Below are 15322 nucleotides of genomic sequence, written 5' to 3'. Positions count from 1 at the left end.
AGATCCTGCATCATAAAAAACACACTCAGGTAACACACACAGTCTGCATCCTAAAATAGCCTTCCCTGTTTAGGGCACCACTCTAGCACTCCACTGTGTTGGATGTAGGGTCCCAGTTTGGGATGCACATATTACCCATTACCATATATAGTGGATCTAAACTGTAAGATACCGCTCACCATGACAACACCAACAGAACAGTGCTGTCAGAGAAACACCATTTGACACGTTTATATGTAGGTCACAATGACAGGAAGTTATAACTATTTTAGGGTTGGTTATAGGGAAAGTGGGGCTGTTGTCTAAATTGTCCATAAAATATACTATAACTAATTGGTAAGCTACAGTTGTAATGGCAAAATGTGTGTGTGTGTGTGTTTGTTTGTGTGTGTGTGTGTGTGTGTGTGTGCGTGCGTGCGTGACAGGAGAGAATTCTGACACTCATACGCCAGCCTTCAGTGTTTTCAAGCAAGTGAGGTCACATCCAACAGTAGGTCACATCCAACAGTAGGTCACATCCAACAGTAGGTCACATCCAACAGTAGGTCACATGCAACAGTAGGTTAAATCCAGTAGTAGGTCACATCCAACAGTAGGTCACATCCAACAGTAGGTCACATCCAGTAGTAGGTCACATGCAACAGTAGTGCTTCTGTTCCAGCAGGGGCATCTCCATGTTGAACTAATCAATGACAAGTATAAGTCATTAGCTGATTGCTTCTGATGACCCGATCCGAGTTGTTATCACATGACAAGTTGGGTCAAAAGGAGGTTTCAGCTAAAGGAGACAATGAAGCTGCAAGTCCCACCAGGTAGTTGACAAAATGTAGATGGCAAGTTCTCCCTGTTATCTAACAATCTCTATGGGACTAGAATAAAACCATCTTGTATGAATGAAATAGTGAATGGTTCTGTTTCTAAAAGAGAATGAGAAACCTTCTCTTTTAGAGGCATGTTGAGAAGTATGCAAATGACAACAGTTTAGATTCAGCACATGAATAATGCATTGAAAGGATAGGAGGTTTTGGGATAACTAGGAATCAGCCCTGAATAAAGGAGTAGTCTGGCCAAATTACATGGTCATAGATTGGCTTTTACTGAAGAAAATGTTACCAATAAATAAATATATATTTTTTAAATCTAATTTAAGGGTTCTACACTATGTACGTGTTGATGTTCACGTTGAAATTTTTTTTAATATTTGATCACCTGATCAGTCAGATCATCTGTCATACAAAAAGGTTTGTCTCCAATGAAATGACGGCATTGTTGCTCAACTAACAACTGAATAATAGTGTCTCCTCTGTGGCATTGCTGGTTATTGCATCATTGAAACGTCTAGACCAAATGATCTTGCTGGAGTCACAAATGGCATTTTCATTCCCTGCTTCTGACAAGGAGCCATAAGGGAATAGGGTGCTATTCGAAACAATTACATTTTGTAGCTCAGTATTTCAGTATTTAACATTAAATAATTTTAATATATACACATATCTATATCTTTATATATCTACGCCTATCAGCCATAACATTATGACCACCTGCCTAATATTGTGTGAAGAACAGTAATCTAGCCATCACAATATGGCCCTTGTCAAAGTCGCTCAGATCTTTACGCTTGCCCATTTTTTCTGCTTATAACACATAAACTTTGAGGACAGAATGTTCACTTGCTGCCTAATATATCCCACCCACTGACAGATGCCATGATAATGAGATTATCAGTGTTATTCAAATCATCTGTCTGTGGTCAAAATGTTGTGTCTGAACAGTGTGTACTGGCGAAGGCCCCCTCCCCTTTATCAGCGTCGGGCCAACCCCTGCTACCAAATGGGCCTTTGATATATCAAAGGACAATACCTTCGTAAGCTTGGATGTGATTCCGTGTTGGATCAAATCCCTGCACACTCAGCAGCTCTGGATAAGAGGGGCTGATATGTGTTTTATACTGTAGTGGAGCATGACTGATATTGTCTTGATGAATTGATTCAATTAATCTTTTTCATCGTCTGACATCACTAATATTACATTGTCAAACTAATATTGACCACTTGAAACGGAGTCCGAAGAGTTGATTCTTTTATTTTAATAGCAAAAATATAAAATTCAATATATTACACTACAAAAACATGAACGTACACAAACAAAATACACACACAGTTTCAGGAAGAGAAACAACAAACAGTACAACAGCTAATATTGTTTAATGTGCTTTCATCGTTTGACTTTCATCAACTAATGCCTTTTGAATGGGTGACTTAAGTAATCAATTAAAACATGGTAATTAATGCAGATCACCATTTGAAACACTTGTGAACCAGATCGATATCCAATATCACCACGCAGTCAATTAGGTTTTGAATTGAACCCATGTATTTTCTGCAAATATGTCATTTTAATCCATTAAATACCACTAATTTTATATCAACAAAATACCACTGATGGCCACTGATGGAGAAAGTATATAAGGAATCAGAAATGTTCCTATTTGTACAACAGATACAACATAGTAGGAAGTAGATAAAGGTTTTGCTTGTTGATCAATATTTCACTGGTCTACTCTGCTTATCAAACACCTCTTTGATCCGTTGAGTGGAGCTGATTCAATTCTGCAGTAATGTTATGTGTCAGCCCAAGGCTCAGTGTGTTTCCCCTCTCAACTCTAATGTGACAGTGAGTGACGAGGAGTTAGGATCCTGGCGTCAGCAGACCGGCATTCAGGCTTTGTAGTGTGTTGGTTTGAAAAGGGTATGCATAAAATATAGGTTTGTATCCTGAAGGAAACATGCTGTTTAAAAGTGCGGAAGGGAAGCATATAGTTTTACAAAGCAATTCCAGGTAGCATGAACTCCCAACTAGCTGTTTTGATCTTGGCAGACACCGTAAATGATGAACCTTGACATCCAGTCAAAGTGCAGAGCTTTCAGATGTGAATTATGTCATCTTTATACACATTTCTGACAGCTAAAATGGATGTCAGCATAAAGCTACTGTATAGGGTTTTATAATCTCTGGAACATAAACAGTAATCTTTGTAAATGATTTCTTCTAAAAACGTTTTGTTTTATTCTCCATTTTCCTTGCAAGGTTGGGTACTCCAACAGGTGTTTATTCTTTCCTGAATGATGACTACAGACATTTAGAAAGATCTTAAAATTAAACATGCTGTAATGTAATGTAGCCTTCAGCCATGTCTTTCAATTTCAAGCCCTCAAACATATTTTGGTACATCAAGACTAATGGAAAATACTTTAAAAATACCTGGCTGATACACTTTAAGGTACTTCTTTCAAATTGAAAATGTATCACTTTAAGGTGTGTTTACATATGAATCCTTGAGACCATGTGGCAATCACTTTACAAACAGTCTTTAATGTTTTTCCAGCCACAATAATGGGCAATAAGTTGTCTCACATAAAGTGCAACTCAAATTAGTTTCATGATGAACTTGAGTAGTTGTAAGACATTCGTAGTCTTCAGTAAAATATAGTAGTCAGGGAAAACTCATTTTTTTGAGGAACCACAGCACATTGTATTGAAATTGAAAATGCCAAATGGCACCCTATTTCTTCTATAGTGCACTTCTGAGGGCCTATAGACAATGCAGTATGTAGGGAATAGGCAGTATTTTGGGACAGATACACACTATTAAGTGTGCAGTTAAACCAATTACCCATGCCAGAGGGATTGTCGGTTGATACCAGTGCGTTATGTCACCTGATACCAGTATGTTATATCACCTAATACCAGTGTGCTATGTCACCTGATACCAGTGTGCTATGTCACCTGATACCTGTGTGCTATGTCATCTGATACCAGTGTGCTATGTCATTTTATACCTGTGTGCTATGTCACCTGATACCTGTGTGCTATGTCATCTGATACCAGTGTGCTATGTCATCTTATACCTGTGTGCTATCTCTTCAGATACCAGTGTGCTATGTCATATGATACCAGTGTACTCTGTCTAATATGCTATGTTTGTTGATAGAAAGGTGCTTTGTCGATATATACCAATGCGCTATGTCTAGTGTGCTATTTTGGTTTATACTAAGGGCCTATTCACAATTACAACAGTTTTCGTAATGATATTCCAATTAATGAACATTTACAAAGAATGTCGATACACTTTTCTATTTACATTTGCAATGGGAACGTGTCACACCAACAAAGCTTACAGATCAGAACCGTGCAGGAGCTGCGCCTTGCCCTGTCAACAAGTTGCTTTTCTTCAGTTTAGTTACTTAACTGAAGTTTAATTTCAATAAAATAGCAAATTACTATAGTCACATGGATTACTAAATCCATCTTAAAATTGAAAATGACATCAGTTTCTTGTCATTGCTTTCATGCCAAATAGTGTTCTTGGACGCTTATGTTTTGACACAGAAGTACAAAACGGCATTGCATAACTGTGTCGTTTTGTGGGTTAACAACGAGCCAGATTTCTTTCCATTTAACAACAGTCATTAGGATAGCCTTCTAGATTGCAATATAGCTGAGCCAGACAGTCAAACCTCATATTAACCTTAGAGGGATAGGGCTCAGGAAGCTGTTGACCAGTGCTGATCACATAACATTGAACTAACAAGGTTAGCTACCTGCTAGCTGCTGTTTCCTTTGTATCTAGTTAGGCTAACTAACATCGTCTTTGCCAATAAGCAGTTTCTTCCTGCAAGCTGCGGCAATGTGCACAGCTGATCTAAATAAGTTATTACCTAGAAAACATGCTGACAAGACGACAACAGGATGTTTATAGAAGCAATGTGAGTGAGAGTTAAGGTGTGCAGGATGTGGCTCTTTCTAAACATCTCTGAAGTTGGCCAGCCAGCTAATTATGTCAGAAGGAAGCAACTTGTGACATCCTATGTCCTCTCTGTCTGCTATATGGACTGAGCAGATCATTCTACTCTTGCTGAACTGAACCACGGGTGGTATCTATGGGGAAAGAATACCACGGACATTGACAAGCTGACATTTTAAATGTTCACCTGCTTCGAATATTTATAAAAAATATATAGACAACGCAAATTCTTAACTAGGTAAAACTATCATAGTGTAAATAGGCCCTAATGTGCTATGATACCAATGTGCTATGTCCAGTGTGCCATGTCGGTCGATACCGTGGTGATTTGTTGGTTCATACCAAGGTGATTTGTTGGTTGATACAAGCAAACTGAATCAATCAACATCAGATATATAGTATCTCACAAAGTGAGTACACCCCTCACATTTGTGTAAATATTTGAGTATTTCCAAAATATTGAAACATTTGAGGGGTATACTCACTTTTGTAAGATACTGTAGGTGGCCCTGCACATATCTTCTCTGGGAACAATAGTGGACCTAAATATGGAGCACCCAGGTCAAATGTTTTACTCTAAACTATGCAGACGATAGAATGACATAAAGGATTTTGTTCCTGTTCCTAAAAGGACACTTTTTACCAATGACTGAAGATTCATGTTACGGTACCTGGCTGACCGCTTTCTCAAATATAATTCTGAAGGACACATATTCCAACATAGTCCATCAACTACTCCCTGTCCCTTGTACATTCCTCTTGAATCTCAGGACAACAGTTGAAGAGATAAACATCTCTCCCGTCTGGTATAACCTCTGCTTAACTAATCATACAATCTTGTTTTCCTACAACCCACAACAAATGCATATAGAGCAATCACGGACAAATAATTATCTTGAGCAGTAGTTATGTGCACACAACTGTAAAACGCCCAAATTCAATTGATGAAGCATTGAGAAATTGTTAGAAAGCATTACATCGTAGCGTAAACATCATATATGAACCCATTCACATACAGATATCTCCCACGTAAAGAAGATGGATAAAAAACAAACTCTGTCCTTTCTACTATACATTATATACATGTTAGCAAAGTACTCATTTCATGGACAGGTGTTTTTGGATGCTGTTTTGACTCTAGACTTCTTTGTAATGCATTATTTAAGACTTGAAGTCTGCGCATAAAGAAAAACTACACATGTACATCATATTAATAAATTAAAGATACAAATATTTTCATAATACCAAGCCAAAATTGTATATTGCTTTTTAATACTCAGTAGTTCCCCACCAAATGAACCCATAATGTATGACATCCATCTTACAGCATAAACACTGTCCAGTTTCTTTAATGAGGTGCAGCAGCGTAGGTGTATAATATTGAATATGCAAAAGATCCTGTTGGATGTCTGTAGAATCTTAGGAATCATTAGATACTGAATACATTGAGGTTCTGGAAGACTGCAGATTCTGTTGAATGAATGTTCAGAAGCATAACGTTTGCTGAGTTTTCTGTTAAAGGTTCTGTAGGACTTGTTACAAGAGGTTCCATTGGTTGTCTAAATATTCTGAAAGATTTCAGAAGGTTCTGTCGGTGGAACGTGTATCGTGTATCAGTAAGTTCTGTGGAATTCTGCAGAATGTCAGTATTATCTGTTGGAACGGTCATGTACTATTGAGCGCTCTAGTAGAATTATGATGTTACTATAAATGTGCTCTTGTTGTGCTGAAGGTTCCGTAGTTTGTCTGAAAGTTCTTGAGATTGTTTGTAGATTCTGTAGAATATATGGTGGTTCTGTAGAATATTTTGTTGATGTGATGTAGGTTCTGTTCAATGAATAGAGGTAATAGAATGTTTTTGTCTGAGCTGAGATGGAAGGTCTGAAGTGCTATACATTCAGCCAGAGACCCACTGGGCTTCCTCTGTCTGTGGCCATTCCAGGTAGCATACTCAGGGATGTACATCACACTGGCACAAGTCTCCTTCTTTTCAGACTGGACTAATAGAAAGTGAGCCAAATAACCAGACAGGCCAGTGAAATCCTCGATTCCCTAAAATCCCATGGCACATATTTTGGACCTGAAAGTTTTTCATGCAAGTTCTGTCCCTACCGTCCTGGCTGGCCAGCACCAAACGTCTTTCAGTTCCATCCCTGAATCTACTGTACTACTACGTCCGGATTCTACTTCACTATACCTGTCTGTCAGCCACTCCCACTTCAACCAGCATGGAGGAAGGAGGCTGTCAGCCCCACCCACTACAACCGACAGAGAGGGAGGAGTCTGTCAGTCCCTCCCTCTACAACCAATAGAGAGGGAGGAGTCTGTCAGTCCCTCCCTCTACAACCAACAGAGAGGGAGGAACACATTAGACCCTTCCATTACTCCAGCAGAGTAGGAGTCAATCAGGACTTCCCACCGTCTCTGGCAGAGTAGAAGGAGTCAGTCAGCACCTCCCACTTGGTCTGCAGAGGTTGTCACAGGTGTACTCTAAATCCCGACGCTCTTCAGTGTTCCTCAGTCTTTTCCCTTTGAGTTTTAGGTTGTTTGAGTCGATAAATAGTTCATGTTTACGTGTTCATAGAAAGTGCTAGTCCTATCAGACCAAACCCGAACACATGGTCATAGAACATGCTTGGTCTGACAGGCTGAACTCTAACCCAAAGCCATAGGATGTGCTAGGCCTGTCAGACCAAACCCATGGTCATAGAACGTACTAGGCCTGACAGACCAAACCCTAACCCATGGTCATAGAATGTGCTAGACCTGACCAACCCTAATCCTTGGTCATAGAACATACTAGGCCTGACAGACCAAACCCTAACCCATGGTCATAGAATGTGCTAGGCCTGACAAACCCTAATCCTTGGCCATAGAACATGCTAGGCCTGAAATACCAAACCTTTACCCATGGAGATAGAACGTGCTAGGCCTGACAGACCAAACCTTTACCCATGGTCGTAGAATACGCTAGGCCTGACAGACCAAAAGATGTCTGTCCATTGAGAGTACGATCAGATACAGGTACTATAGCTTCCATATCTATCTACCCCCTGTCTGGAAGCTTTAGGGGACGATATTAAAGGTCAGATGGGTATAGTAGTGCTCATCATATCTGACCCTAGAGTTGAAAGGTCAGATGGGTCCTGTAGTGTTCATAATGTCTGATCCAAAGGCCAGACAGAGACTGCATTGTTCATCAAGTCTGACCTTAGATGTCAAGGTCAAATGGGTACAGAAGCGTTCATCATGTCTAACCCTAAAGTTCAAAGGTCAGATGGGTAAGGTAGCATTCATCCCATCTGACTGTAGAGTTCAAAGGTCAGATGGGTACAGTGGCGTTTATCAGGCTAACCCTCATCTCCTGGATGCTGTTAAGGATCTTCTTCTGATGTCCAGCCAGGTTCACACCAACTCTCCTCAGATCACTGCCAGGAAAAACACACCAGTCAGTGTCTGTCATTCCAGGGCTGTTCAATATCAGTCTTAGAAGGCACAGAACTTCTGAAAGGATAAAGAAACTGTGGCCCACCAGGACAAACATGGAACAGCCCACATGTATTAGCTAGCATAGCATTTAGCTGCTACACTGGACGTAGCATTCATACATGCATGAGCAGAGCCACTTCATCCTAGTGTTTTACTAAGCTTTTCTTTTACTATTGAAATTGATACCATTTAGTGTAACTTGATATTGAACCTTCCAGGCCTCAGTTGAAGCGGCACTGCTCATGCCCGGGTTTCATTGAAATAAACGGTAGGTGTTTGGCAGAGATTACCCATCCACGGGCCCGTCTGGAACATCTCTACACTAGGTACTCTCTGACATAACAGTGCTTTGCTCGGCAAACTCTGTTGCAGGCCATTACTTCCTGAGACAGAGGAAACTATTTTCTGTCGCCGCCAAGCAGCTTTTGCTGAGTAGAGATGACTGGGCTGCCTTGGGCCCATAATGATCTGTTAGGGTTGGCATGTGACGTCATCCGTAAAGCAGGAGGTGGGGTAGTATCTGAGAAACTCACTCCAGGGTCATGTGAGCCACCACCTCCAATGAGGTGTATCCTGTTTCCATGAAGAGCTCGTTGTATCGACCCATCTTGATGCCCTCGAGCCACTCCCCCACCGACTGGTGCCCACTGCCCTCCCTCAGGCCGACCGAGGCGTACATACTGCTCTCCACGCTCCCGGTGCCAGGCTCCACCAGGTTGGAGACTCTGAGGAGAGACAAGGTCTCATGTCCATGAAAAGCACACAGGATAAACGACGTTCTGCCGATGCTAACAGGGCGTTTTGCCGATGCTAACAGGGCGTTTTGCCGATGCTAACAGGGTGTTCTGCCGATGCTGATTAGAATCTGTTGTAATTTAATGTCACTGCTAACAGTTGCATTTTCGACTCAACCGAATCACTGAAAACCATCACGCCTATGAACAAAACAATAAAAAAACTGAAAATCACCACGCATTTAAGGAAACGTTTATGTTAGTAATATTCTGGAATTCAAATATTTGTCTGAAATAGCAGGCACATTTAAAGCAATCAGCCAATACGGATGATTACATATTTGCCTATAATATGCCAATGCCGATATATTGCCTCTTCCCTAAAATACAATACATAAAATGTATTTACAGACAGTTCCAGGTGCAGTGATAGGGTGTAGCACCACAGATCCATGCATAACAAGGACATCTTCCTGAGAGTTTGATAGTGTGGAGAACACCATTATATGCCTGATAGCGTGTCATTTCTGGTAATTGTGAGTAATTTGTCCGCTGTCACTTCTGCTCAGCATGGATCTGAATGGGACAGGGAATGATGTCTGTGCCTGTGTTTTGTTGTGACAGTGCGTTAAAGCATGAGTGAAAAGAGTAAGTTACTTGTTACAGTTTCCATTAGGTCTTGATTCCGGTTGACAACCATTAAATCCTGGCTGGCTAAAGCCTTGTCAAGAGGGTGCTCACTGGGGGGGGGGGGTTGGGCCATCAACATTAGCACTGCCTGTTGACAATGGACTTGATATTCGAAAAGCCCTGTAAGTTCCTAGCTACTACCCATCGGCTGACCTTTTTCCATTAAGGTGTTGCTGATATATTGTTTCCATAATGAAATGCATAATTAAACGGTTCTGAATCTGACCTGTGTGATGAGTTGACCAAGGCTTTGAGACTGCTGGGGTTTCTGATCAGTTTGTCCAGCAGAGAGACAATCTCCTCAAACTTAGGTCTGCTGTTTCTATCCTTCTGCCAGCAGTCCATCATCAGGTGGTACAGAGCTGCTGGACAGTCCATTGGTCCAGGGAGGCGGTAACTATCTTCTACTGCTTTGATGACCTGGAGGGAAGTGGTTAGAGGTCAGGTAATACAGAGCTGCTGGACAGTCCATTGGTCCAGGGAGGCGTTAACTATCTTCTACCACTTTGATAACATAGTGTCTAGCTTAAGAAGAGACAGGGAGAAGGTGTCCAGCTAAAAGAGATGGAGAGGGGGAAGATAACTAGCTAAAAGAGGTAGAGGAGTATAGCTGAAAGAGAGAGAGAAGGAGAAAAGCCTAGCAAAGATCAGAGGAAATCCTCAGGAAGGCGTTAAATAAAACATCAAATAACTTCTGTTCCCTTAGAGACCCTGGCAGGAGCATCTCAGACAGATTAATGATGGAGAAGAAACAGGGTAGACAGAACTGTCATTGGAGAAGAGGAGGTGGAGAGGGGATCCTCTGAGATAAACATGACTGAGATAAGCACCTCCTTGAGGGACACTCTCTGACACCTGTCCTCTCTTCTCCTCCTTCTTGTTCTCTTCTCTGTTCTCCTTCTTCTCTCCTCCTGCCTCACCATACTTCAGACAGCTACATATCAATATGTTCCCTGTACCTCTGCACCAAACACCATAGAAATTCCTGGTATATTTGTAGGTTAGTAAGAGAGGAAGTTATCCCTTCTCATTCTTCTACTAATCCATTGCCTTCTTTCGCTGTCTCTCCCTCTTATTCCACTGGCTGTCTGCTAAGTAGCACGCTGACAACTTGAAACCGATCTTTACTAACTTACGTATGGAGTAGTCTGTGACTACTATTATTCCATAGTACATGTTGAGTACATGCTCAAGTAAACTACAGAAACCATACACAGGAGGAGCATGAGGAGGAGCATGAGGAGAAGGATGAGACGAAAAAACTGATGAAGATTACGCACATCTTGGTTGCTCATCTCCCAGTAGGGTCGCTCTCCGTATGACATCACCTCCCACATGACGATGCCGTAGCTCCACACGTCACTGGCTGAGGTGAACTTCCTGAACGCTATCGCTTCCGGAGCCGTCCATCGAATCGGGATCTTACCACCCTGAGAGAAGAATGCCCAGTCAACATTCTGACATGTGCACAGAAGGATGGAGAGGGATGTGGAACCCTGACCCTGTTCACACAGCTAACAGACAGAGTCTGAGAGGAACAGAGAGATAAATGATAATGTGTATTTCATGTCATCAAAGATATCTTCATTTTAATTTGAGAGAAAAAATTTTTGCAAGACAAACACAGTGCATAGCCAATATTCTAACTTCCTTTTTTGTGTTTTCTTAGAAATCAGGAAAATCATTTGGACCTGTTTTTATATTGTTTGCATTATATATTTCTTGTTTTCCACTTCCTTTGGCAGTGTTACAAATTATTTCAATTCAGCTCGTTTATGTTGAAATTGAGTGAGAAAGCAGAAGCAAAAGAGAGAGCATAAAGCGAACGAGACAACGGTTTTAAGAAGGCAGGGTGTGTGTGTGTGTGTGGTGAGAGACACATGGCGCTGCAGACTACATGTGGATGACAGGAGACAGCCTGGTATTGTAGGGGGCACTGTGTTCTACCAGCAACAGCATCAGAACCAGTAGCAACTAAGTGCTAATTGGCTGTCTTGGAGAGTGTGTGCTTGCTAATTGGCTGTCTTACAGACTGCGCTGCGTGCTAATTGGTTGTCCTGGAAGCCATGTCACAGTCAGTGACAGCCACGTAAAAGCACTGTCTGGGAGGCACAGCTCAATTATCAGTTTTGGAAAGCCAAGCTGAGACCGCTAGCTAACGCATCCTAGCTAGCCCAGGCTGCCCTAGACAAATAGAATGCCACGTACACACTCCTTCCTGCCCCCTGTCAGCAACATGCTTAACATGCATGCTTCTGCCTGACTCACATGCACTCTCCCACCTCCCACCATGCTTCACTGCCACCTCCCTCCCTGTCAACCTCCCTCCCTCCCTGTCAGCCCCCCTGAAGAGGAAGTGTGAAAAAAACAGAAGAAAATCAGACAGCCAATTACAGCCTCTGATGCTGACAGTCTAATTATGCCCCTTTCAGCTCGCAGAACAACTGTGTTTATTAATAAATATGGCTGGACGGCTGCTTCTCTGCCCGCCTGCATCTCTCACCACGAAGACCAACAGACTACAGTACGGTCAGAAAATATAGTCCAGGAATAAAATGGACCTGATTTAAGATGGATTTAAGATTTAGTGTGTTGGGATGTGGGCAGCAGGGGTCAGTGGAGGTCTGTGGGTAGTGGTCAGGATAGCTGGAGAACCAGACTGAAACACAGACATGCTGACAGACAGACAGGCCGACAGACTGACAGACGGGCCGACAGACTGACAGAGAGACAGGCCAACAGACTGACAGACGGGCCAACAGACTGACATGCTGACAGACAGACAGGCCGAAAGACTGACAGACGGCCCAACAGACTGACAGAGAGACAGGCCGACAGAGAGACAGGCCGACAGAATGACAGACGGGCTGACAGACTGACAGAGAGACATGCTGACAGACAGGCCGACAGACTGACACACAGACATGCTGACAAACAGACGGACCGACAGACTGACTGACAGACAGGCCGACAGACTGACAGAGAGACAGACTGACAGACAGACAAGTCGACAGACAGACTGACAGACAGACAAGTCAACTGGCAGACAGACAAGTCGACAGACAGACTCACCCTGGTGGTGTACGCGGCCTCAGCATCATCCTCCAGGACTCTGGAGAGTCCAAAGTCGGACACCTTACACACCAGGTTGCTGTTGACCAGAATGTTGCGGGCGGCCAGGTCACGGTGGACATAGCCCATGTCAGACAGATACTTCATACCGGACGCAATGCCTCGCAGCATCCCCACCAGCTGGATGACAGTGAACTGGCCGTCGTTCTTCTGCAGGGATGACAGGACATTATACCGCCTTCCAAATGGCATGCTATTCCTTTTACTGTGCATTTCTAACCAGAGGGCACAAATCCTATGGGCTCTGAAAAAGTCGTTCACTATGAAGGGATAATGGTGCCATTCGGGACGTGATGTTCAGTGGTATTAGCATATCCATCATCAGGATTTACCTTCAGAAATGTGTCCAGTGATCCGTTTTCCATGAACTCCGTAATGATCATCACTGGTTTACCTGGGAACAGAACACAGACAAACACAGGGTTTTGTCCAAGTGCTTTTACTGCAGTAGGAACAGACTGACTGTTATACAACTGGTTCATTAATGCCATGGTAACAGACTGACTGATATACAACTGGTTCATTACTGCCATGGTAACAGACTGACTGATATACAACTGGTGCATTACTGCCATGGTAACAGACTGACTGATATACAACTGGTTCATTACTGCCATGGTAACAGACTGACTGATATACAACTGGTGCATTACTGCCATGTTAACAGACTGACTGATATACAACTGGTGCATTACTGCCATGGTAACAGACTGACTGATATACAACTGGTGCATTACTGCCATGGTAACAGACTGACTGATATACAACTGGTTCATTACTGCCATGGTAACAGACTGACTGATATACAAGTGGTTCATTACTGCCATGGTAACAGACTGACTGATATACAAGTGGTTCATTACTGCCATGGTTACAGACTGACTGATATACAACCAGTTCATTGAAGCCTACTTTTGGTGACCACGCCCTCCAGGTGGATGATGTTTGGATGATCAAATTGTCCCATGATGGATGCCTCCCCCAGGAAGTCCCTCCTCTGTTGTTCCGAGTATCCCGCCTTTAGGGTCTTAATGGCCACTGGAAATTCCCTCTTTCCAGTCAGACGCAGTGGCCCACTGCAAACCTCACCAAACTCACCTGGGACAGAGAGACAAACAAAAACCTCACCAAACTCACCTGGGACAGAGAGACAAACAAAAACCTCACCAAACTCACCCAGGACAGAGAGACAGATGGAGACCTCACCAAACTCACCCGGGACAGACAGAAACCTCACCCAACTCAACCAGGACAGAGAGATGGACAGAAACCTCACCACACTCACCTGGGACAGACATAAACCTCACCCAGCTCACCCAGGACAGAGAGACAGACACTGACCTGCTCCAATGACTCTCTCTATGGTGATGCAGGAGACATCGATCTCCTGAGTGAACTCATGGACGGCCTGGTTGGGGTCCTCGTAGGTGTGGGGGTCTATATATGTGCGCACCCCTGGGAACTTGACTTTGAGGAGAGAAAGGACACATTTCTCTGTAATACCACCACACAGCTCAAGGTCAGACCACAACGTCCCTAACTGATCCCTATGCCCTATCCATGGGCCCTGGTCAAGAGTAGGGCATTTCAAAGGGAACAGGGGGCCAGTAGGGATGCAGTCAACTAACTGTCAGATCAATCAAATCAGTAAAATGTGAGAGCGCTGGATCTCTATGAAAACAGCCATAATTTATCCAAATTGAGACAAAGTTGTGCCGGTGGGGTCTAAGATTGCGTTGGAACTATGTACCAAATTTCATGACTTTAGGACTAGCAAGCAAGCAAGCATGCACGTTTATTTATATAGCACAATTCATACATCGAAGCAATTCAATGTGAAAAATATATGAAAGTACCATAACATAAAAACAAGTACTCAAATTAAAATATCAAAACATATGAATAAATCATAATAATAAATAAATACAATAAGAAAACAAAGATTAAAAATGGGATAAAACATAGGAAGCTACAGTGGGGAGAACTAGTATTTGATACACTGCTGATTTTGCAGGTTTTCCTACTTACAAAGCATGTAGAGGTCTGTAATTGTTATCATAGGTACTCTTCAACTGTGAGTGACTGAATCTAAAACAAAAATCCAGAAAATCACACTATGATTTTTAAGTATTAATTTGCATTTTATTGCATGACATAAGTATTTGATACATCAGAAGAGCAGAACTTAATATTTGGTACAGAAACCTTTGTTTGCAATTACAGAGATCATAGCAGGTTTGCACACACTGCAGCAGGGATTTTGGCCCACTCCTCCATACAGACCTTCTCCAGATCACTGGGCAATACGGACTTTCAGCTCCCTCCAAAGGTTTTCTATTGGGTTCAGGTCTGGAGACTGGTTAGACCACTCCAGGACCTTGAGATGCTTCTTACAGAGCCACTCCTTAGTTGCCCTGGCTGTGTGTTTCGGGTCGTTGTCATGCTGGAAGACCCAGCCACGACCCATCTTCAA

The 15322-nt window shown here is 42.6% G+C and overlaps 1 protein-coding gene across 9 annotated transcripts in view; it reads right to left on the bottom strand.

Moving 5' to 3' along the window:
* Nucleotides 1-3352: 3352 nt before the first annotated feature.
* LOC105026671 (ephrin type-A receptor 5) overlaps nucleotides 3353-15322 on the bottom strand; it is a 56123-nt gene continuing 44153 nt past the window's right edge. For 6 of the 9 annotated variants that reach the window (XM_034290063.1, XM_034290064.1, XM_034290065.1 and 3 more), the window contains 8 exons: nucleotides 14191-14316; nucleotides 13762-13986; nucleotides 13182-13243; nucleotides 12790-12999; nucleotides 10998-11147; nucleotides 9944-10137; nucleotides 8827-9018; nucleotides 3353-8232 (listed from right to left, as the gene is read on the bottom strand). In XM_034290063.1, coding sequence (XP_034145954.1) covers nucleotides 8127-8232; nucleotides 8827-9018; nucleotides 9944-10137; nucleotides 10998-11147; nucleotides 12790-12999; nucleotides 13182-13243; nucleotides 13762-13986; nucleotides 14191-14316 — 1265 coding nt within the window. In that variant the 3' untranslated portion in view covers nucleotides 3353-8126. The remainder of the gene's footprint in view (nucleotides 8233-8826; nucleotides 9019-9943; nucleotides 10138-10997; nucleotides 11148-12789; nucleotides 13000-13181; nucleotides 13244-13761; nucleotides 13987-14190; nucleotides 14317-15322) is intronic. The other 3 variants (XM_034290066.1, XM_013140245.4, XM_013140246.4) reach the window with 1 other exon arrangement.

This window comes from Esox lucius, chromosome 23 (assembly GCF_011004845.1).
Source record: "Esox lucius isolate fEsoLuc1 chromosome 23, fEsoLuc1.pri, whole genome shotgun sequence".
NCBI classification, from domain to species: Eukaryota; Metazoa; Chordata; class Actinopteri; order Esociformes; family Esocidae; genus Esox; species Esox lucius.
Note: the sequence above shows the minus strand (reverse complement) of the source record. Positions and strands in the feature narration are given on the sequence as shown.